At 45.2% G+C, this 22,190-nt stretch overlaps 1 protein-coding gene across 2 annotated transcripts in view; it reads left to right on the top strand.

The window, feature by feature from the left end:
• The window catches only part of TMOD1 (tropomodulin 1), a 725,670-nt gene that overhangs the window by 645,870 nt on the left and 57,610 nt on the right, over positions 1-22,190 (top strand). For both annotated transcript variants that reach the window (XM_086961851.1, XM_086961850.1), the window contains exon 9: positions 15,352-15,496. In XM_086961851.1, the coding sequence (XP_086817977.1) occupies positions 15,352-15,496 (145 nt within the window). The remainder of the gene's footprint in view (positions 1-15,351; positions 15,497-22,190) is intronic.

Raw genomic sequence — 22,190 nt, 5'->3', positions numbered from 1 at the left:
AGGATGGGTAAAGGACTTGACTATGGAAAAGATGGTTTGCTGTTTTTGTTGTGCATCCTCTATGGCTTTGGTGAAGTATTCTTTTTTAGCAGCCTTGATGTTGGAGAGATATAATTTCCTCTGCTGTATGTAAAGTGGTCTAGAGGCTTCATCATATGTTTTTCTCCATTTCCTTTCTTGGATTCTGCAAAGGAGATGGTCTTCCGTGAGGGACTGGGTGTACCAAGGAGCATTGGGCTTTCTTTGGCGGTGGTCTGGATGATGGGCGTTTGGACCCGAGTTGTCAGAGACAATTTGGTCAATCCAGATATGGAAATTACGAGAGTCGGACATTACATCTCCGACTAGTATAGGGGCAGGTTCCAAGGGTTGGGGATCTGACTTGATGCGTTCGATCACTTTCTTCCACTTGGTGGAGAAAGAAGGGGAGGAGTGCTTGGCGTTGGAAGACGTGGAGGATTTTTCCATTATGGAAAAAGGGATAAAATAATGATCGGTCCAGATTTGAGGAATCGGGGGGGACGTGGTTAAGGTTGTCAGATTGGAGCAAATACCATCTAACATATGGCCAGCCAGGTGTGTTGGGGAAGAAATAAGTTGGGAGAGACCAAAAATGCTTAGCGACTGTTGAAAGCTAATGTTGTGGGGGTCCATGCAGGATTCCAAGTAGAGATTCAGGTCGCCAAGGAGAGTAAAAGTGGGATAATGAGTCACGAATGACCCAAGGGCCTCATCAAGAGAGTCAAGGAAAGGGGTAGCATTACCTGGAGGGCGGTAAATAAGTCCTCCAGAGAAGGAGGTGGAGGCATTAATTCTAATCGAAAAACCTAGGCCCTCACCGTTCTTAAGATAACCCAGATCAAAGGTATGACAGGCAAAAGATTTTTTAATAATAAAGGCAACTCCTCCTCCTCTCCCGATGGGTCTGTCCCGCCTGAAGATGGTGAAATCTGGGGGGAGGGCAGTAACCAGATCTGGGTTAGAGGAGTCATTGAGCCAGGTTTCGGTTATAAAAAGGGCATCCAAGCCATGATGTAGGATTAGGTCATGGATGTCCTGACCGTGGCACGCTAGGGACCTGGCATTAATAAGTCCTCCCTTGAAAGTAGTGGGCTTATTCTTTGGTATGGGCAGTGGTTTGGGTGCTCTGGGGGTGGTGACCAAAGACGTCCACTTACAATGTCGGCATGAAAATGGGCCCCACAAAAGATCAGTAGGGACCCTACCTTTGCATGGATGAACTCCCGCTGTATCTTGCAGTACGCGTAGCTCATCAAAGCCATACCTAATGGTAGCGGGAAAGAGGGCATCGTGTCCTGCGCCTGGCGCGATCTTGGCGCAGACGGGCGCAGACGGGCTTGGCTTAGGCGCGGCTTCGGCACGCGTCCGGCGCGCCCGCTGCGCCAGCCCGCTGCGCCGTCTGGTTGGCTTACACATTTTATAGGGAGGAAGGAGGGCGGGAAGGACGGCCCGACTTGAGCACTGTCCCCACCTGCCACACTCAAGATGGCGCCCACCGCTGGGCTGAAGCAGAAGAATAAGTAAGTAAAATGTGGTAGGGGTGTCAGAGTGCCTGATAAAATCAATTCCCCTTTAGCTAAAACCCCCAAAGATAAAATGAGACAGTTTTTAAAATTATTACAAGACGCTACAAACGCGCTGATTTTCGGAACACAGCTCGCCTATTCCGTTTTTACAATTCCTCTCTCGCTCGCAGCCCCAGTTTCCCTCACCAGGGAGAGCGACTGTAGGGCACCGAGCGCTGCAAAGGGCTCTGTTAAGTACACCAGAAGGGCGGGAAGGACGGCCCGACTTGAGCACTGTCCCCACCTGCCACACTCAAGATGGCGCCCACCGCTGGGCTGAAGCAGAAGAATAAGTAAGTAAAATGTGGTAGGGGTGTCAGAGTGCCTGATAAAATCAATTCCCCTTTAGCTAAAACCCCCAAAGATAAAATGAGACCATTTTTAAAATTATTACAAGACGCTACAAACGCGCTGATTTTCGGAACACAGCTCGCCTATTCCGTTTTTACAATTCCTCTCTCGCTCGCAGCCCCAGTTTCCCTCACCAGGGAGAGCGACTGTAGTCTCAGGTCTGCCATTGCAGAGCCTGTGTGCGCAGCTGTGTGTGCAGCTATACTGCCATTTCAATCTGGTAAGATACCCCTCTTGCCAGGCCTAAACCTTCCCTTTTTATAAACATAACTTACCCCTAAGGTAGGCCCTGGACAGACCAACAGCAGGATGCAGTGTATTTAAAAGTAGGTCATGCACTTTTAAGGTTTACATGTCCTGGTAGTGAAAAACTTTTAAATTAATTTTGTATTACTGTAAGGCCGATCTCTCCCGTATGATAACATTGGGATTATATATTACATTTTATAAGTGTGATTTCCAATTGGTAAGAGAGAGGACCTCCTAGTCTGGTGTCTCTGAAATCACAATTTAAAATCAGAACTTATGGTGAAGTCGGATTTTAAATTGCAATTCTAAAAATACCACTTTAAGAAAGTTGGCATTTTCTTACTTTAGCCATTTGGTGCCTGCTGCCTGTCTCTGTTCAGTCTGGGTTGAGTGACACTTGGGCTTGTGTATTCCCTCTAGAAAGCTACAAGGAGCTTAGGAGTGACTTGGTGGGACATCCTGGGAGATGGGAGGGAGGAACTGGGCACAGTCTCACACTTACACATGAATAGGCGGAGTCCTGTCCACACACAAAGGATTGCATACCCCCCCTGTTGTGAGTCTGGCTTGCTGACTTGCCTCCTGATTTGAAGTCTCAGGGACATAAAAGACTTTCATCCCTCCTGGACTTTGCAATCTGTGAATCTGCCCTGCCATGTGGTGCCACCCCAGTCCTGAACCCTTAGATGTTGGCCTAAGGTGTTTGCTCCATCATACGTATCCTCTGCTGCATGAGCAGAATCTCCGCATCGCCGCTGTTACAGAAACAGGACCGACACATCACCCTTGGTACCAGTGCATACCCTTCAGAACCGCTGCTTTGGATCCAAAGCATTGGCCCACCTGCCTGGAGAAGATCGACATATGACCTCTACTGCGTAAAGAAACCGAGCACCTCGTCACAGACCGGACACATGCTGGAACCAGCGCATCACCTTTGAAATCAACGCTGTTGCTTGGAGAAAATTGACGCATCACCCCTACTACCTGGGAACACTGATGCATCGCTCAGCTGCACCTTCGTCAACGCAATCAGGATTAAGTTACTTTTGTTCAGCAGGCCCAACTGGGTCTCTGTATCCGGTCTGCGCTCCATCACAATCAGCCTGAACTTTGGACTTTTTCACAGTCCAGCGCGACCAGATAACCCAAGTAAGCGATTATTGCTTGCAAGCGCTTTTTTACAGTTTATTCTTTAAAACATCATATCTCAAGTTCTACTTCTTGGATTTTTGTCATTTTGGATTTGTTTTATTTATTGCATTACGTTTTCAATGTTTATGGCCTGGTGTAGATTCTTCTGGCGAAAGTTACAAGCTCAGGCCAACAGTAGTGGGATGCAGGTTGGATACAGGGACTAGGTTCATCTTACTAAAGAGTTACCTTCATAAGTCCATGCAAGGAGCTGCTATTTATGTTGGCGGGGGCCCCACGGAGGTCATTGTCAGTGTGATGAATAGGTCAGCTGTCACAGATGGTCACTGTTTTGGCGCTGAGAGACGGCCATGGCTGGAGCTTCATGTTGGAGGTTGTCACAGGCAGTCACTGCTGACACAACATAGAGGTCTCGCAGGAGCTTCGCATTGGCAGTTGTCTCAGTTGTTCAGCACAAAGAGTTCATGACGCGGTTGTGAGGAGCCCAAACTGCTGTATTTTTCACCTGGTGTTCAGGAAGAGTACACTCTGATGTCAGTTAAGGCTCCAGAACCTGCAGGGCACCTCCTGGTGCCTCTCCAGCAGAGGCCAGCAGCAGGGCTCAGGCAGGTCCAGGTAGGTCATGTTGGTGCTGGTTAACTGGACAGAAGCAGGTGGGCCTCTGGAACTTGTTGTGTCGCTGTCACCCACCTGACCCTTGAAGCCAGTTCTAGAGAGCCAATCTTCCTTGTCAAACAGCAGAACAGTCCTTCTTCTGAATTTCCCACAGGGACAGGAGTATTCTGATAAAAGGTCCTGAAGGTGTCACTTTTATTCCCAGTGCCAGCCTCTGGGTGGGGAGTGCCCCCTTTGCCTAACATCCCCCCTTTCCTATGTTTGACTGCATTTACAGGGCATGATGCCCTTAGAGGTCAGGAAGGAGGTGGGCAAGCACTGAGGATACCCTTTGAAATGCAGGAAGTCTGAGCACAGCAACCACGTACATCCTGCTCAGGAGAGCAACACCCCGCCCTAAACCCAAGGCCAAGCCCTGCACCAAACCTCACGCCACACTGGACTGTAGAATTTAGTGCCCTCGCCGTGCACTGCAAACTATTTCATACATTGCGTAATTCATGACATCTTCTATGACATCATTGATAACATCGCTGCAACATCTGAAATGAATTGTCGGGGAGTGAGCTATATTTACTTTAGGGCATGAGTTATAGTTACTTGAGATAACGGTTGAATTTCGCTGATTTTCTTAATTTAAAATGGTATGTTTTATTTGGCCTTTTTACCTAAGTTTAATATCACTTTAACCTTTGTTTTTTTCAGTGAGTTTCCAGGGTGTTTTTAATGTAAAGTAAGATATTATCACAATTCCTAACAATAAAGTTACTTTAGCCTTTGATTTTTCCAGTGAATATATACATAGAGATATAGTATTAAGAAAGCAAAAAAACGCAGAACTAAAAATAAATGTCTGAGGAGTAAAGACTCTGGTTGTAAAGACACTTACTGTTATTTTAAATGAAACTGTGGAGTAAATGCTTGAGGAGTAAAGTCAACAGAGTAAAAGCATGTGGACTAAAGGTTTGGGAACTAACGTTTGACTTTCCATCAGAGTACCTTCCATATACCCATTGTCAATAAAATACCTCAAAAAGATTGTTTTGTTGCTCCAGTTAAACGATGAAATCCCGAAGGATTGAACCTAGATATACAATACACAGGTGCCGTTCTACTGCTTCATGTCTCTAAAGGAACATCTGAAGTTGCGTCAGCACCACTTTCTCCAAGATGTTTGAGGACCAAGGCACTCCAGAAATGCCTGTTATTGTGTAAATAAAAACATAATTCAAGTGGAAATGGCCAAGGTTGGGACCCATGATGGCAGATCCCCACTGGGCTCCTGGAGCGGGACTCCACCAAAGCCCACAATGCCGTCAGGAGTCTGCCAACAGGAGCGAGAATAAATATAGAGAAGCCCCAGGAGTGGAACAGACAGTGATAGGGGTCAATTGACTGGAATATGTCACAACAAGCGCTGATTCATAAGCGGAGCTCGCAACACCATGCAGCCGCTCCGAAAATGGCCACTGCATGCTATGGCCCCCTCCAGAGCCCGACCTAAAACACACACATTGCTTAAGACTGCATCAAACGTGTTACAATTCTGCAACAGCTAGTGAGGGCTTCACATCCTATCCCTCCTCAATGACTCCATTAACACATAACACTGATTTACAACCAGGTTTGATAGATCCTGGTTTCTACAACCGGAACCAGACTAGTCTACCACTGCTAGATGATCTCTTTGAAAACAATCTTTTTACATGGGAAGCAATCAGCGTCAGTTTTGACTTGACTAGGGAAGATGACCATCATCTAATTCAGGTGTTACATTGGGTTAACAAACGAGAAATACAAGAAAAAAAACCTCTCCACATTAGCATGCTCTCTCTCATATATTAGCTCAGAAAATCTCTGAGTTATTGCGGGAAATTCAGACAGCACAGCCTATGCAAGTAACTCGTATAGTTAGCGATTATGTGCATGGAGCTAGCCCGATTTCTATCAAAATGTGCACTATTGCGGGCCTGTTTCCCTCTTTCAGGATAGGCTGCTTGGATTACTCCCTTAATTTCTACATGCTACCATGCTATAATTCATGGGCCATTATTCATGTCCATAAAGACTTTAATGTTTCTAATAATGTCGAAAATAAAAGTAGGCTCCACTCAAACCATCCTATTCCCAACACCCTCAGCACACAGTGCTCTGACTGAGCCTAATCCATGTGCTATCATTTGAATGAGTCCAAAATTGACTACATGAGGACTCATATAACTTTCCCTTTTCTTATTCCTCACAAAGCCTCTAGTCACTAATAGACTAAGGTGTAAGGGCATTACATGGCAATGTCACTATGTCCAGGAACTTAGGCCTCCAACAAAACACACATATACTCTGAATTGGTAAAAAGATCTAGAGATGGAAATGACGAACGAGACCTGGCTGGCAATTTGGAAGAGGGTTGCTGCGTCTTCTGTCTGTATACACCATAGAGAAAATGCCTATGGGGTCATGACTAGATAGTACCTTTCCCTCAATAGGCTAAAGGTGGTGTTTGGAGGTCCCAACTCCTGCTGGAAGGGATATAGGGGGAGTGGCCCATTGCTTCATGCCTGGTGGTCCTGAACCCACAACCGAAGTTATGGCGAGAAAACTTGTGACATAAAACAGCCATACTCAGAGGCACCCTGCTGCTTCAAATGCTAGTATTCTTGTTGGGTGCTCAAGGTGAAAATATCTTCTGTTTGACCACAACCATGGGAAAGTTAATTTCACACTCACTGCTTACCGCCAGATTGCGATTTCCATGCATACAAAACGACAATACAGTTGATAAAAAATGTAATTCAAAGCTGGGACATACTGTTAAGAAGGCATAACCTCACTGCGGTGCAAGACGAGAAGAGAGCATTTTAAAAGTACAGACATGTTTTTGTGGTCGATGTATGGCTACGCTAATGCTAATCCCTTGGGACAGGTAGTCATCTTAAAGATTGTTTTTTGTACATAGCTAAATCCACTCCTTTCATCATTAGAGTGCCGCTAGATGGGCACAAACTCGTTGGCCAGAGTAGTTCTAATTTTCGAAGGTAGGTGTTTTTGTAGATTTTGTAGTTACAAGTTTGAAGTAAGGAATTGGAATCTGTGGTTGGGAAAAATTGTACCCTGAACATGACAGGTCCATATTTTAATTATGTTGATTGACATTTTTTAATAAAATATGAAAGGCCCATATCTATCTCATATCAAATTTTGCAAAATGTACACAGAACACATATGCTTCTTCTTTCTTTTTTGTGGGACATTTTATGAGCTTTCCTAATTGTAAAAACCAAATGTGGATACATGTTATTCCTTAACTTCCTTCATAACTTTGTAAGGACATTTTGTTCTAAAAAAATAAGACATATGATATGTACAGACCGTAAGAGCTTGAAAGAGTCTTCCATCAGCATCCTCTATGACAAGAAATTATTTATTCCACATTTTTCTAAAATGCAACTAAAATCAACAGAATGATCCCTTCAAATGGTGCATCCGTCCCACTACTCAATGCTGTGGTGCATTTCTTAGAGTGAGCATAAGACCGCACACAGAAGTATATGCACTGACTTCTGCTTTACCAAGAATGTCGGCACTGGTGATGAACCATGTTTTACAAATTTTAGGTCTGGCCTTTGAGATAGCTTTACCTGCCTTGCCAGATTATTATTTTTCCAACATTATATATAATATACATACATAGAGGGGCTATTGGTCTGCAGGCTCTATCCATTGTTCTGTTAAATTGACAATCACATTTTGGTTACACCCACCACAGCATATACAATGGGTCAGCCCACTTTACCCACTGGCTCCCCTAACACTAAGAGGGGCTTATTAATGAGAGGCTTGCCCCGCAGTAGCATCGCTTTTTTTGACATTCCGGCGTGCAAGCCTCTCAATCAAAACTATGAGGCCAAGCAAATCCACTTTGTGTGGCTTTGCATAGCCTAATAGATATGAAGTAAGACAGCGCAAGTCACTACATTGCCTTAATCTGTGCCAAGGAGGCGTTCCATGGAAGTTGCGGTGGGTTTTCCCAGGCAACACCCATGGATTTTCACGCTGCCATAGATATACTTAATTACATAAGCCTGGGGCAGTGCCAAAACCTTACAACTCCCCAGAACAGGTGTAATGAAGAGAAATATTTGTATTTCTCCTCGTTTTTTCCTCTTTCCATGTGTGCCGCATTCTGCAGCACACATAAAAGAGGAAAACATTGCGGGATTGTTTTTGTTCAGGAAGGTACACCCAGCCACGGCCCGTGGAGGGAGTTTCGGTGGGGTGGAGAGGTGGGGCGGGGGAGGGGAGGGTGGGGGGTGCTAAAAACTGCAGTATGGATAATTGAAGGTAAGTAAACAATTTAATAAATAAAACGAATTTCGTAGCGCACCCTGCATTTCAGTCCCTCCCTGCCCTTTCATGTCATGCTCCCACACCCTTCTACAGTCTGTGACGCCTTCCTCCATACCTCTTGACATGCTCTCCAACCCCTACCATGCTTCTTCTGTGTTATGCTTCCTCTTTTCTGCCAGGCGCTCCCCTCATTAATAGCCTCTTGCCTCCCTCCCTCCATGAAATGTTTTTTCCCGCCTCATTCTCCTTCACTCCCTTTACCTCAGTGCGTGCTTCACCCCGCCCCAGCTTCCTGCCAAGCTCCAGCTGCCCCATACCCCACCAGGATCAGGATTCCCAAGCCAGCCCCCACCCGCTGTACTTCATCCATTCCCGATCCTGCCTCATCTAGGGTGACCAACCGTCCGTAAATTTCACGGACAGTCCGTAATTTTGGCTGTCTGTCCGTTGTCCGTGAAGGATTCTTTAACGGACGCCATTTGTCCATAATTTTAACCGGGCACAGCTTGCCCCCACCTCCCTTCTTGACTCCGAGGCTGTTCCAAAGCTCAGACCCCCAGCAGCACTGTAGAGGCACAGCGGGATGGCAACCCTCACACCTCCAGCCCTTGAGGAGCTGTTAAGAGGTGCTTGAAGGTGACAGAGGGAGGGGCTGCAGCTTCAGGAGCAGGGGGCATCCATTCACATGCAAACAGCCCTGAATGCGTCTGGTATCTGTTATTTAGACGGGGGCTCACACATTCCATTTCTACCCAGGGCCCCAAACATCCGAGACTCGGCCAGATTACACCCCTGATTACACCGAGGCAGCACCTGCTTCTCTTCACCGAGCTTAATTACTGTCACTAATTTGTAAGCAAACCTCGGTTCTTCAAACATGCATAATGTAATACAATAAAGAAATGGCACAATCGCAACCACACTGATTAACAAAGTATGGAGGACAATCAGTTCAATCAGTTCTCTTAGAGTATCTCCTGTAAGTACTGTATAAAGTATATCACAGTGGGGATGGCATTTTGGTCAGAGAGTCTGTCTTCTCGTTGTCTTGTGCAGGAGGGGGCGAGAAGCCCAAGATGATACTAGAATACTGCATGCCCACCCCTGTGCCCACCCTGGTAGATCACGTTCCCTCTCCTTTGATGACTCCTGCTCCTGTCCCCCCATGTGGTGGCTCCAGTCCACCCCCGCCTGTGATGGCTCTTGTCCCCCCCTGTGGTGGATCCTGTCTCCGCCCTGGGTGGCTTCTGTCCCAGTCCTGGAACGGCCCCTGCAGCGAGGGTGAAGTTCTTGATGGGCCTCTTCTCAAAAGGGCTCAGCTCAAAATTAATATGGAAAGGTGGGTGAGTAAGTAAGTGAAGGGATGTGTGAATGGCTGGATGAATTAGTGAAAGGGTGAATGGATGAATGAAAGATTGAATACATGGATAATGAGAGAGGATAGATGGATTGATGAGTGAGGGGAAGGATGGAGAGAAAATGTAAATAGCTGGATGTATGGGTGGAAGGGTAGCTGGATGATGGATGAGGGGAAAGATGGATGAGGGGAAAGATGGATGAGGGGAAGGATGATGGAGGGGAAGGATGGATGGATGAGGGGAAAGATACATGGATGGGATGGATGGATGGGTGAGGGGAAGGATGGATGGATGAAAGGAAGGATGGATGAGTGGAAGGATGATGGATGGAGGGGAAGGATGGATGAATGAGGGGCAGGATAAATGGATGGGGTGGATGGATGGGTGAGGGGAAGGATGATGGATGAGAAGGACGGATGGATGGATGGAGGGGAAGGATGGATGGATGAGGGGCTGGATAAATGGATGGGATGGATGGATGGGTGAGGGGAAGGAAGGATGAAAGGAAGGATGGATGAGGGGAAGGATGGATGGATGACGGGAAAGGATGGATGATGAGGGGAAGGATGGATGGATGGATGGATGATGAGGGGAAGGACGGATGGATGGATGGATGGATGATGGTGTGGGTGAAAGGATGGATGATGAGGGGAAGGGTGGATGGATGGATGATGAGGGGGTGGGTGAAAGGATGGATGGATGGATGGATGATGAGGGAATGGATGGATGATGAGGGGAAGGATGGATGGATGATGAGGGGAAGGATGGATGGATGAGGGGAAGGATGGATGGATGGATGGAGGGGAAGGATGGATGGATGAGGGGCTGGATAAATGGATGGGATGGATGGATGGGTGAGGGGAAGGATGGATGAAAGGAAAGATGGATGAGGGGAAGGATGGATGGATGACGGGAAAGGATGGATGATGAGGGGAAGGATGGATGGATGGATGATGAGGGGAAGGATGGATGGATGGATGATGAGGGGAAGGATGGATGGATGGATGATGGGATGGGTAAAAGGATGGATGATGAGGGGAAGGGTGGATGGATGGATGATGAGGGGGTGGGTGAAAGGATGGATGGATGGATGATGAGGGAATGGATGGATGATGAGGGGAAGGATGGATGATGAGGGGAAGGATGGATGGATGGATGATGAGGGGAAGGATGAATGGATGGATGGATGATGAGGGAAAAGGATGGATGGATGATGAGGGAAAAGGATGGATGGATGATGAGGGAAAAGGATGGATGGATAATGAGGGGAAGGATGGATGGATGATGAGGGGAAGGACAGATGGATGTATGGATGATGAGGGAAAAGGATGGATGGATGATGAGGGGAAGGATGGATGGATGGATGATGAGGGAAAAGGATGGATGGATGATGAGGGGAAGGATGGATGGATGATGAGGGGATGGATGGTTGATGAGGGAAAGGACAGATGGATGGATGGATGGATGGATGATGGGTGGATGATGGGTGGGTGAAAGGATGGATGGATGGAGAGTGGGTGAAAGGATGGATGGATGGATAAGTGGGTGGGTGAAAGGATGGATGGATGGATGAAGAGTGGGTGGGTGAAAGGATGGATGGATAAGTGGGTGGGTGGATGGTGGGTGGGTGAAAGGATGGATCAGTGGATTGGATGGTGGGTGGGTGAAAGGATGGATGAGTGGGTGGGTGGATGGTGGGTGGGTGGATGATGGGGGTAGGTGGATGAGTGAAATGATGGATGGATTGAGTGATTGATAAGTGCAAGGGTGAATGAATGGACATATGAGTGAAAGGGTGGGTGTAAGGATGGATGAGTGAGTGAAAGGGAGGGTAGATGGACAAAAGGATGAATAGATGTGTGAAGGAGTGAAATGATAGATGGATGAGTGATAGGGGCAATGGATGGATTCATGAGTGGATGAGTAGATGGATGGATGGGTGGGTGGATGGATGGGTGGATGGATGGATGGATGGATGGATGGATGGATGGATGGATGGATGGAAGGAAGGCTAAGTGAAAGGGTCGATGGAGAGAGAAAGGGTGGATGGATGGATGACTAAAAGAGTGGATGGGTGGAAGGATTAGTAAGTGAAAGGATGGCTGGATTGGTGAAAGGGTAAATGACTGAATGGATGAGTGAATGGATGGATGGGATGAAGAGTGGATGGATAAGTGTACAGATGGATAGGGTGAAAGGGTGGATGGATGGATGGATAATGGAGGATGAGTGAAAGGATGGATGAGGGGATGGATGAAGGGATGGATGAGTGAAATGATAGATGGAAGGATGCATGATGGATAGGTTTGCAAATGGTTGAATATGTTTGGAAATGGCTGGGCTTACTTATATACTATTGCGCGACCTCTGATGTGTCTGTAAAACGTACCTATTGTCCTAAAGTTTTGTCCTGAATTTTGACCTCCTGTCCTGAATTTGTGTCCTGAATTTTGACCCTTTGTCCTGAATTTTTACACTCACCGTCCTGAATTCGCACCAATGCCAGTTGGTCACCCTAGCCTCATCGGGTTTCTTCTATAAGGACGATGTTCCACCCTCTTTCACGCCCTCCCTGTTCATTTCCCCTCATTCTCCTTTGCCGTATCTCCACTCACTCCTCTCTCCATCATACTTTCTCATTCATTCATTTCCATGCTGTCACCATTTCTCCCCCTTTCACTGCATCACCGCTCTCAGCCTTTCTTCCTTACATGCCCCCCCTTCGCTGCCAATGCCTTTCACTTCTCCGTCCCTGAGTGCTTAATTTGTGCACGTTGCTTGCTAAGTTCTGGCATGACGGATAGCTTGTGATTCCTCTTTTGAGTGTATGTGGGACATTGGAAATGTATCCCACTTTGTGAATGTATTTTAATGTCAATATCTCATATTAAACCTTTAATAAACATAATGCATCCATTGGTTGGATTAAACAATGTAATAAGCTGTAACTGGTCAGTGAAATGCTAAACAAATATTAGAAATTGGGTTGGCCTTCTCTTTCTGGCTACACCTCTGACTCCGTCCACTGGCCCAAACCTTGGGTTATTCCCGCCCTTTGATTCTCTGCCCCACAGTTCCCCTACTTTTTTTCCCCCACTTCGACCACTGGTTGAATTCATGTTATATTTATTCCTGCTGCTCAGCATAGGATGTTGGTGTGAGAGCTTGTTGGAATGTTGAGTGTGTAAGACTGTCAGTTGGATGAGGGGCTGAGCGGCAGGAGGCTGCTCCTGGTGGGGTTTCCCTTTCTTATTCTTAACTTGCCATCTTACATGAATAAAGAGCTTACAGGAACTACAAGGACTACGCTACCTTTATTTACAACAGTTCAGTTATGTTTTCTCTTCAGTTCTCTGTAGTGGGTGCTGCTTTTATTCAGGGACCTGGGCCCCGAGTTTGCTTGCATTCCATTTGCGAGACTCTAGCCACCACGAACCTTACACCCATCATAAAATAAGCCTTACTTTCGCAACATTTTGCATATGTCAGCCTGGGGCCTACAAGGGTATTTGATTTATTAATGCTTCTTTATTGGAGGGTCCGGTGTCTCCGGATGGTGTGCGACACATATAAAACTTGACAAATGGCTTTTGCAAAAGTCATTCTCCATTACAGCTTGCTGGGAACTATGAAAGCAGACAAACGGCAAGACCCAAATGTCTTCAATCCCATGCTTCCTTTGGAGGAGCAGTGTTCTGTTAACATGGCAATGTTAATTTTTCACTTTGTTGAAAATACCCAATCGTGCTTCGCATCCCACATTCAGAGTAAATTGTGCATGCCCTATTTCTTTTTTCTGCAACGTTTGTATGTATATTAGGCAATACTTCAGTGATTATTTTTCTTCAGCAGTGAAGTAGCATAAGCCCCCAGAGTGCAGAGCTCCAGGGGGCCCCCTCAGCAAAAGTGGTAGGTGTTGGGGAGGGGGCCCCCTCCGTGTACTTTGCAGGAGGGCCCCCTCAAGTTTCGTTACGCCACTGTCTACAGCACAAACATTAGTTCCGAAAATCTCTTAATTAGTGCATGAAATGCAGACAGCACAGCCTATGCAACTACCTCCTACAGTTACGATGCTGTGCGTGAGCTTAGAGAAATCGAGATGTGTTTGAAAACATGAAGAGCTCTGTTGTGAGCCATATTCCCTTGTTCACGATAAGCTCTTTGGTGTAAAGTACGAATCCATAGTAATCCAATAAGTATTTCTTCTAAATTGAAACACCTAAGTGCAGCATAATGGATCGCTTCGTGACTTGGTCCTTCCACTCCAGCAACTCCCAATGTTCTCTAAAACAAGGCTCTGGAACACAGGGTCAGCAGCTGATGGAATGGAAGAGGCTGTACAAACGTAAACTCATATGAGCTGCAAAGCATCACAATCAAATTAAGAATTGTATACAATAGAAATTACATAGCACTTTTTATGCTACAAATTACAGTATAACACAATACTTGGATTACTCATTTGATTCCAACATGCTGTGATGCTATAATACATTGGATTCTATAATCCCTGTGTGAACAGCAGTCTTTAATTTCTTAATAATCAGCGACTTGTGACACTCAGTCACTGAGACATCAGAGTGCTACTATTTTAAATTATTTCGGTTGAGTTCTACAGTCACAATGCCTGCTGGCCATGCTGCCAGCAACATCAGCCGAGGTGAAAGGCAGGTCAAGGCCGCTGCATAAAAGGGAATATTGGTATTCTTTCTTCTGCTTTATTTTAATAGCTTACAATGACAAGCAGAGAGAGCATGTTTATTTTTTGGAATCCTTAGAGAAATCATTCTGCATGTTTCTACATATACCGAGCTATTGCAGTTTTTTTGTTTTAATCTGACTTGTATTAAACTGTTTCGAGTATCTGTTAGCAACAAATATCTAACAGGTTTTTGATGTGTTCAATTTTTCACTAGAGGCTTTATTTTTAGTCTTCATGTTTGCAAACATGCTCGCTCTTTTATATGGCAGAACTACACACCAAGGTTTTAAGAGGTCTGTGGGAAAGGTGATGGTCTGACCCACTGGCGTATATGATACTACTGCATGTCCCCTCGGGGTTCCATAACCTTATAAAGGAACTCAGCCTTCAGCCTTGTTCCTCTATATGGTTATGGAACTCATTGGTGACTTGAAATATCCTTATAATGTACCGCAGGGAGTTCTTTAACTCATATAATTCACGGTACATTATTCGTCTCCAAGAAGATGTTAATCTTTCTAATAACTGTGAAAATGAAAGTAGGCACCACTCAAACCATCTCATTCCAAACACATGGTGTTCTGACTGAGCACACTCAGGGCCAAACTGAGAACACAAAGTAGCCCTGGCAATGTTGTCAGACTAGCCCCCGCACGGAGTGTAGTGAGCGAGGCTGACCACTACAAGGGTTGTTGGGGGAGGGGGTAGTGCAAGTGTGAAACACTTTGTGGCCCCAGGGCTGGAAACGAAAGTGAGTGGATCATGCTCGCCTGCTGCCTTTGTTCCTGGGGCTGATGTTACAGCACAGCTGCAAAACTCGTCCCCTGTAACAAAACCGCCCCCCACCCTTCCAGGATCTCAGAGAAAACACCGATGCCTTGTACGGCCAGTCCGGCCCTGAGCACACTCCATGTCCTGTCATCTGCCTCGATTCAAAATACACTGCATGATGACTCATGTAACTTTTTTTTTCTGTTTCTTCACAAAGAGCCAACCTCTGGGCAACAAGGTTGAAATGGAAATTGCAAGCATGCTGGAAAAAAACACATCACTCCTCAAATTTGGATATCATTTTACACAGCAAGGCCCACGACTTCGGGCATCAAATGCAATGATGAATAACAATGACTTGGGTAAGTAGGCATAAAAACATATCTAAGATTATTTAATCTGGCTCCGAGATAAAAAATAGATAACAAGTATCTGCAGTGAAGCTAGGCGCCACATTTTTGGGAAAAGGCTCTGCACACATGGTTGTTTTATTTCTCTTTGTTATTTTTACTGTCTAACAACATGAAACCAAACCTCAATTAATAAAAAATGTAAACTCATATTGTTTAATCGCATTCTCCCATTTTAAAACAATCAAGACACTTAAGGCCATATGTAGGTGGGGCAATACTGGTCGGTAATGGTTAAATTCAGTAAATTTCACCGTTACTTACCGGTATTTAGGGATTTAAGATGTAGGAGGCAGGTTTCAAGGATTCTGTAATTTACTGAATCGGTAATTTAAGGAATCGGTAAATTATCGAATTCTTAAAATAGCGAATCGGTAAATTACTGAATCCTAAAATCCTATGTAGGAGGCACTCAAGTGAGTGCATTTTTGCATTCAGGATTCGTTATTTACCAACAACTATAAGTTGGTGGTAAATACTGAATACCCTTTAAAAAGCAATTTTATGCTTTTTTTTCAGTGCCATGTGGCCCTTAGGGCATGTATGTGCGCCACATATGCACACATGCGCGATTCAGGGGTGCAACGGGGTGTCAATGTGACACCCTGCCACCCTTGAATATGTTCCCCCTATTGCCGATTCGGTATTTACCGAATTGGTAATAGTGAATGGCTTCCTATTCATTCCTATGGGCCTCCAGGACCATAGGAATGAATGGGAATTACCGAATCAGTAAATACCGAATTGGTAATACTGAATATTACCGATTCGGTTCATTTTATCGAATTATTACCTACATACTATTTACCGATTCTTAAACACCGAATAGGTAAAATTCGGTATTTAAGAATCGGTAAATAGGGATTACCTACATATGGCCCTAAATCTAATGCAGGTCCTAGCAGGTTTTTTTTTCAAAAAAACAATAGTTTATGTTCTGTGGTCTGCAAGACGCTTACTGTCATATGCCTATCCTTCGGGAACACTTGAACTTCCTCCGGTTCAACGTGGTGGACAAGCATTATCAGTGCAGATGGCTGTCGAAAGTGTAGCTGTCTGAGAGTTTGCCAACATTTTAGCTCCATTAGGGTACTTCAGCAGCTGCACATGGCCCATTGCTGCTATCCGAATAACTGCAAGGTAAAGAGTTATTTCCAGGGATGTGACTGTGTCATCAATTTCTCAGGGCCCTCTTCAATTGTAGGTTCTGATGGAACTTCCCTTAGTCCTCTACAATACCATCAAATGAAGGGAGGGACTCTGGACACAAGCCTGATGAGTGCCTTCTCTTCACTAGAAACAGGGATATCCATCAAGGAGATTGGATCCTCTTTCTACGATGCAGTTTGTTGTTAGGTGGTTTGAGATGCTTCTGAGACCACAGGCCTCCCTTGTAGGGCAGGTCCCATACCATGCTGGTAACTACACAAAATATCGAATTCAAAATATAGAATTACCAAAATATCAAAGTCAAAATAGGTAGGCTGCATGAAACCTACATGGAGAAAAGGGAGCGTACATATGACTGGTTTGGTCGGCCCTGGGGCCGACCAAACTGTCAGCGCCCTCGGAGTGGGCAAGCCACTCCTACCCTCGAGCAGGACTGCCCAACCAACCAAACCCTTCTACTTTCTCGCAGTGCGAGAAGCAAAAACATAAAACGATATTTATTTATTTTTTTTGTTTCTTTTTATTGAAAATTATAAACAAACAAGGCAATAAGGAACATTTACAGAATACCAATTCAAGCGAGGGAGGAACAGGGTATACAGAATCATATGCAATCGGCAATGGGATGGGGGGGGAGATGGGTAGAAACAAGTCAGTGCGTCATTAAGATGATACTTTGGTAGGAACGTGGGGTGAAGGGGAGAATGAAACATCAGTGTTAGTTGACACGGGGGGAGTGCAGATGCCACCACGGTAACTGTTCCAGGGACCCCATATCTTGTTCCACTTCCGGGGTCGCCCCCGGGCCACGTAAACAGTTTTCTCCCTAAACATCGCCCAATCCATATTCTCCCTCCATGCTTCAACTGTAGGTGGCCAATACCCGTGGCCTCCTCCATAATTTTATGCACCTCATTCCAGAAAACATTTACATCACGGCACTCCCAGAGAATGTGGAGAAATGTCCCAACGAGCCCGCAACCCCGCTTACACAAACCACCTTCAGAAAATCCCATTCTAACCAGACGGGGGCCTGTAACGTAGGTCCTGTGGAGTATCTTGAGCTGCACTAATCTGAGACGTGCCGGAATCGCAACCTCCTTAGGAGAAGAGATCGCCGACTGCCAGTCCTCATCGTCCAATTCTAAGCCATTTTGGGTCCATAAGTCCCGGAGCTGAACCAGTAGGTCCGCCTTATTGTTTATTAGTTTTTTATAGATCAAGGAGATAGTACTGTCCGGCACATGAGCGTCCAGCACCCTATCCTCGAGCAGGGACGACTCCGGGATCTTCTCACCCTCTGAAAAAACAGACTTCAAGGCATGACGTATCTGAAGATATCGAAAGTCTTCCCTATCATTCAATTGGAACTCTGTCTTCAGTGCCTCAAATACGGTCCTTCACCCAGAGGTCGCCCACCTTACTGATCCCTATCAGGTCCCACTTCTCAAACCCCTTGGTCTTCCACAAGTTGCCAAGTCTCTCAGAGGCAAAAAGCGGGGTAGCCAACGTCATGCGGTCTTTCCATCCCATCGCATTATTTGCATGATACCACAGACGCACAGTGGTCTTCGTAGGGCCCGACAGATCCCTACCAGCTGACCTTGAGTAAAGAGCTCTATTATAATCACCCCCCGGCAACAACCACCTATCCATAGTGAACGCAGGGTTAGATGGACCATACATGCCATGATTAATAGCACTCAGTTGAGACGCCCAATAATGGCGCTTAATGTCAGGGAGAGCAATACCCCCATCATACCAAGGGAGTGTCAGCTTCGCAAGCGCAATACGGGGTCTACCATCCCAAATCAACTTCCTCTGGAGGCCCTCCACTGCACGAAAATAACTAGCCGGAACTCTATCAAGGGTATTTTGGAGTGCATAGAGGAACCGTGGCAGAGACATCATTTTGAAGAGCGCAGCCCGGCCGAGCGGCGAAAGCGGGAGCTTACCCCAGCCCGCCACGTACAATTTCAACCTATTCAACGGGGGGATCAAATTATGCTCATAACGAGCCACCGGGTCTAACGATATGTCAGTTCCGAGATACCTGAACCCCGAAGACGTCACCTGGATGGGACAAGCCAGTGGGAGAGGAGGGACCTCACCCCACAGTACATAAAGACAAGATTTGGTCCAATTTATAACCAAACCAGAATTCTTACCAAAGGAGGTCAGTACATCGAATAGAACTATCAGCGATTTCCGGGGAGATGTTAGATAAAGCAGGATATCATCCGCGTAGAGCGAGATACGATCCTCGAAGTCAGGGGACCACCGAATACCCTTCATCGAAGGCTCCCACCATATCCATGCAGCAAGGGGCTCAAGGGCCAGGGCGAATAGTAGCGGCGACAAGGGACAACCCTGCCTCGTACCCCTCCCCAGACAGAACGGCTTAGAAACCATAAAATGATATTTATAATACCATTTTATGTTTCTGCTTCTCGCACTGCGAGAAAGCAGTGGGGCGACGCTCCTCCACCCACATGGAGTACACTTGGTGGTGGTCTCATCCTGGTTTGTTTTGGGAGATTTATTCATGACTTTTTTTCGTTTTTTGATAATTTCTTTATTGGTTCTCCATATAAGTGTATACAATTCCATCGTATAAGCGAAAACAGGTTTACATACGAAATAGAGTAGCAGAGCTAGCACATGCACACTAGCCTAAAGTGTACAGGATATAGTAGAATGAATGGAACAATAACAAAGGTAACACAGTAGGGCATTAGCTTAATATCAGCACCTATAATTGACACTGTGCTTTATGTAGTCCCTCCATTCCAGGTCATATCCTGTCTCCATCTCCTCCCACCAGACATCAACCAAACAATGAGCATAAACCCGCAATAGGTGAGATCAATAGGACAGTGAATAAATATCCCAGGTATAGCCCATCCAGCCCAACCCCCAGAGACACCTGCGGGGTAAATACATCTTTGGATGCAGAATTCCTTGTTTATGATTATACTGTATGTAAGATCCGTCATTGATATATCACTCTAAGGTTCCTAAAGACGCAGAAAAGGCTGGCAGACATTATCAAATGATTCAATTTGATCCTGAATCATATATATGTGCCTTTCATTAGTGGCCAGCCAGTACAATTCGGTCACCCATTACTGGTGTGTAGGCACCTGCTGGGAGTGCCGATGGTGCAATGTACTATCATAGCAGTCATTAAGGCTCTCAACATCCATCTCTGCCAGTGGGAGGTGATGTCCTCAATGTCCATGAAGTCATGTAAAAGGGCTATGTTGGAAGAAGCTATCAAAGGGATAGAGTTAGTATTGCAGAGCATCCTCCAGATAGCTAGCTAATATGGGGGCAGGTGGTGTCACGACCACAGTATATGATAGAGTGCACAGCCCTCTCAAGGGCACCTCTAATATGCATCAGTCAGTAGTAGGTTAGCCCTGCGTTTATAAGGGGACCGGTACCAGGTATGTATAAACTTGAAAAAGGAATATTTTAATTGGCTACTCCATGATTTCCTTCCAGTTCTCTTCTCTGTAAGCAATCCGAGTAATTCCTGCCAATAATATTTAACCAGCAGACGTGTATAATTCTAGTATAAGTTGTCAATAAAAATCTGATATAGGTTGGATACAGTAATCCTACAGAGTGCCCACTTCCTGATATATTCTAAGAGGAGGGACTCGGAAAGAAGAATAGGATCCCATCCCAAATTACCCTGTAGCCGATCTGCCAGTACCACAATAATTGCGATTGAGGCAGCACCAGGTATAATTGAAGCATCTCCCATAAGGAGATAGTCAAACATCTGCATCCCCTTCTCTTCCCAGACTGGCCCTCTTACTATCTTTCGACCGATGGCATGCCCTCATTGGACCAAAGTGGAGCATTCTTATGAATAAAGCCATCTATTCTCAATAACCTATGGGATCTTTTTACGTCACCCACATAACCTTCAGAGTAGGGGGCAAAGATCAGACTTAGAGGCCTTACTATCATATGGTATCTCCAGGTCTTTGGGGCCTACAGCGATGTGCATTCCCAGGCCACCAAGATTGCTTGGTCATCAGCAGGTGCCAAGAAAAGGACCAGTTGTGAGAGATGATGTACGAGATAGAATTAGTGCATGTCAGGGAGTCTCGGACCTCCGGTTCAAGTATCTGCATATATTCGTACCGATTTGAGATGAGGTATTTTGCCTGCCCATACAAACGTCTCAATGCGTTTATTTAATGCGTTTGTTTAAAGTACGGGACACATTTGTGTGGACTGTAAGTGGCAATGTGCCGAAAGCATAATTAAATCTGTTTGCTGTTACCATCTTTATCGACCAGCTTCTGCCCCAAAAACAGATCTGGAGGACATACCAGCGTAAAATGTACACTCCATCTTTGTCGTCGGAGGTTGTAAATTATCAGTCTCCATATTTTCAAGACCTTTGTTGATAAGGATACCTAGGCCTTTTAACCCCGAGGTCTTCCTTGTAAAGCAAAAGTTATTAAGTGTGGACCTTCAGCCACTAAACATAGACTAAGCTCAGAGTATGCTACAAGGGACTTATTTAGAAAATAGTCAGTATGATTTATGAGTTGTACAAGTGTAACACACTCAATTGTATCCACAGGATAACAGGCTTAGTACACAATCAAAATAAATTAATGGAAGGTAAAGAGAGAACACACAGAGAGAAAGGTATATTTGGCAAATTATATTTACTAACACAAAATTGGGGAGATGAAAACAGACAAATGAATTGGAGCAAAACTCATGAACAGAGATAGGTAATTTTTTTGTATCTACAGCTCACAACTGAGAACATCAACTCCTCATGGATAAGACAGACAACCTTTTTCTGCCATTTCAATACGGCCATTCTTCGAAAATTCCAGGGAGTCTTTTCAGCATTGAAAATATTCCGTCCTGATGATGGTCTATATGACGACTGCCCTCTAGACCGAAACGTCGACACTTCATCATCTCCTGAAATGTTGCTCTGGCACAAACTTACAACCATTATTTATTAATCAACTTTGGTTGTCTGTCTTATCCATGAGGAGTTGATGTTCTCAGTTGTGAGCTGTAGATACAAAAAATTACCTATCTCTGTTCATGACTTTTGCTCCAATTCATTTGTCTGTTTTCATCTCCCCAATTTTGTGTTAGTAAATATAAATTTGCCAAATATACCTTTCTCTCTGTGTGTTCTCTCTTTACCTTACATTAATTTATTTTGATTGTGTACTAAGCCTGTTATCCTGTGGATACAATTGAGTGTGTTACACTTGTACAACTCATGAATCATACTGACAATTTTCTAAATAAGTCCCTTGCAGCATACTCTGACCTTAATCATATAGCGCCCAAGCCTAGAAGGGTTTATTGGGTTTTCCCCTGCCTATAACATACTAAACATAGACAGCATCAGCAAATGAAATTAGGTGTGGTATTGAAGTGTCCAGGTTACTAAGGGTCAACAAGATATCATCAGCGTAGA

The sequence above is a fragment of the Lissotriton vulgaris genome, chromosome 3_1 (genome assembly GCF_964263255.1).
Source record: "Lissotriton vulgaris chromosome 3_1, aLisVul1.2, whole genome shotgun sequence".
NCBI lineage: Eukaryota > Metazoa > Chordata > Amphibia > Caudata > Salamandridae > Lissotriton > Lissotriton vulgaris.
This window is presented reverse-complemented; position numbering and strand designations above follow the sequence as displayed.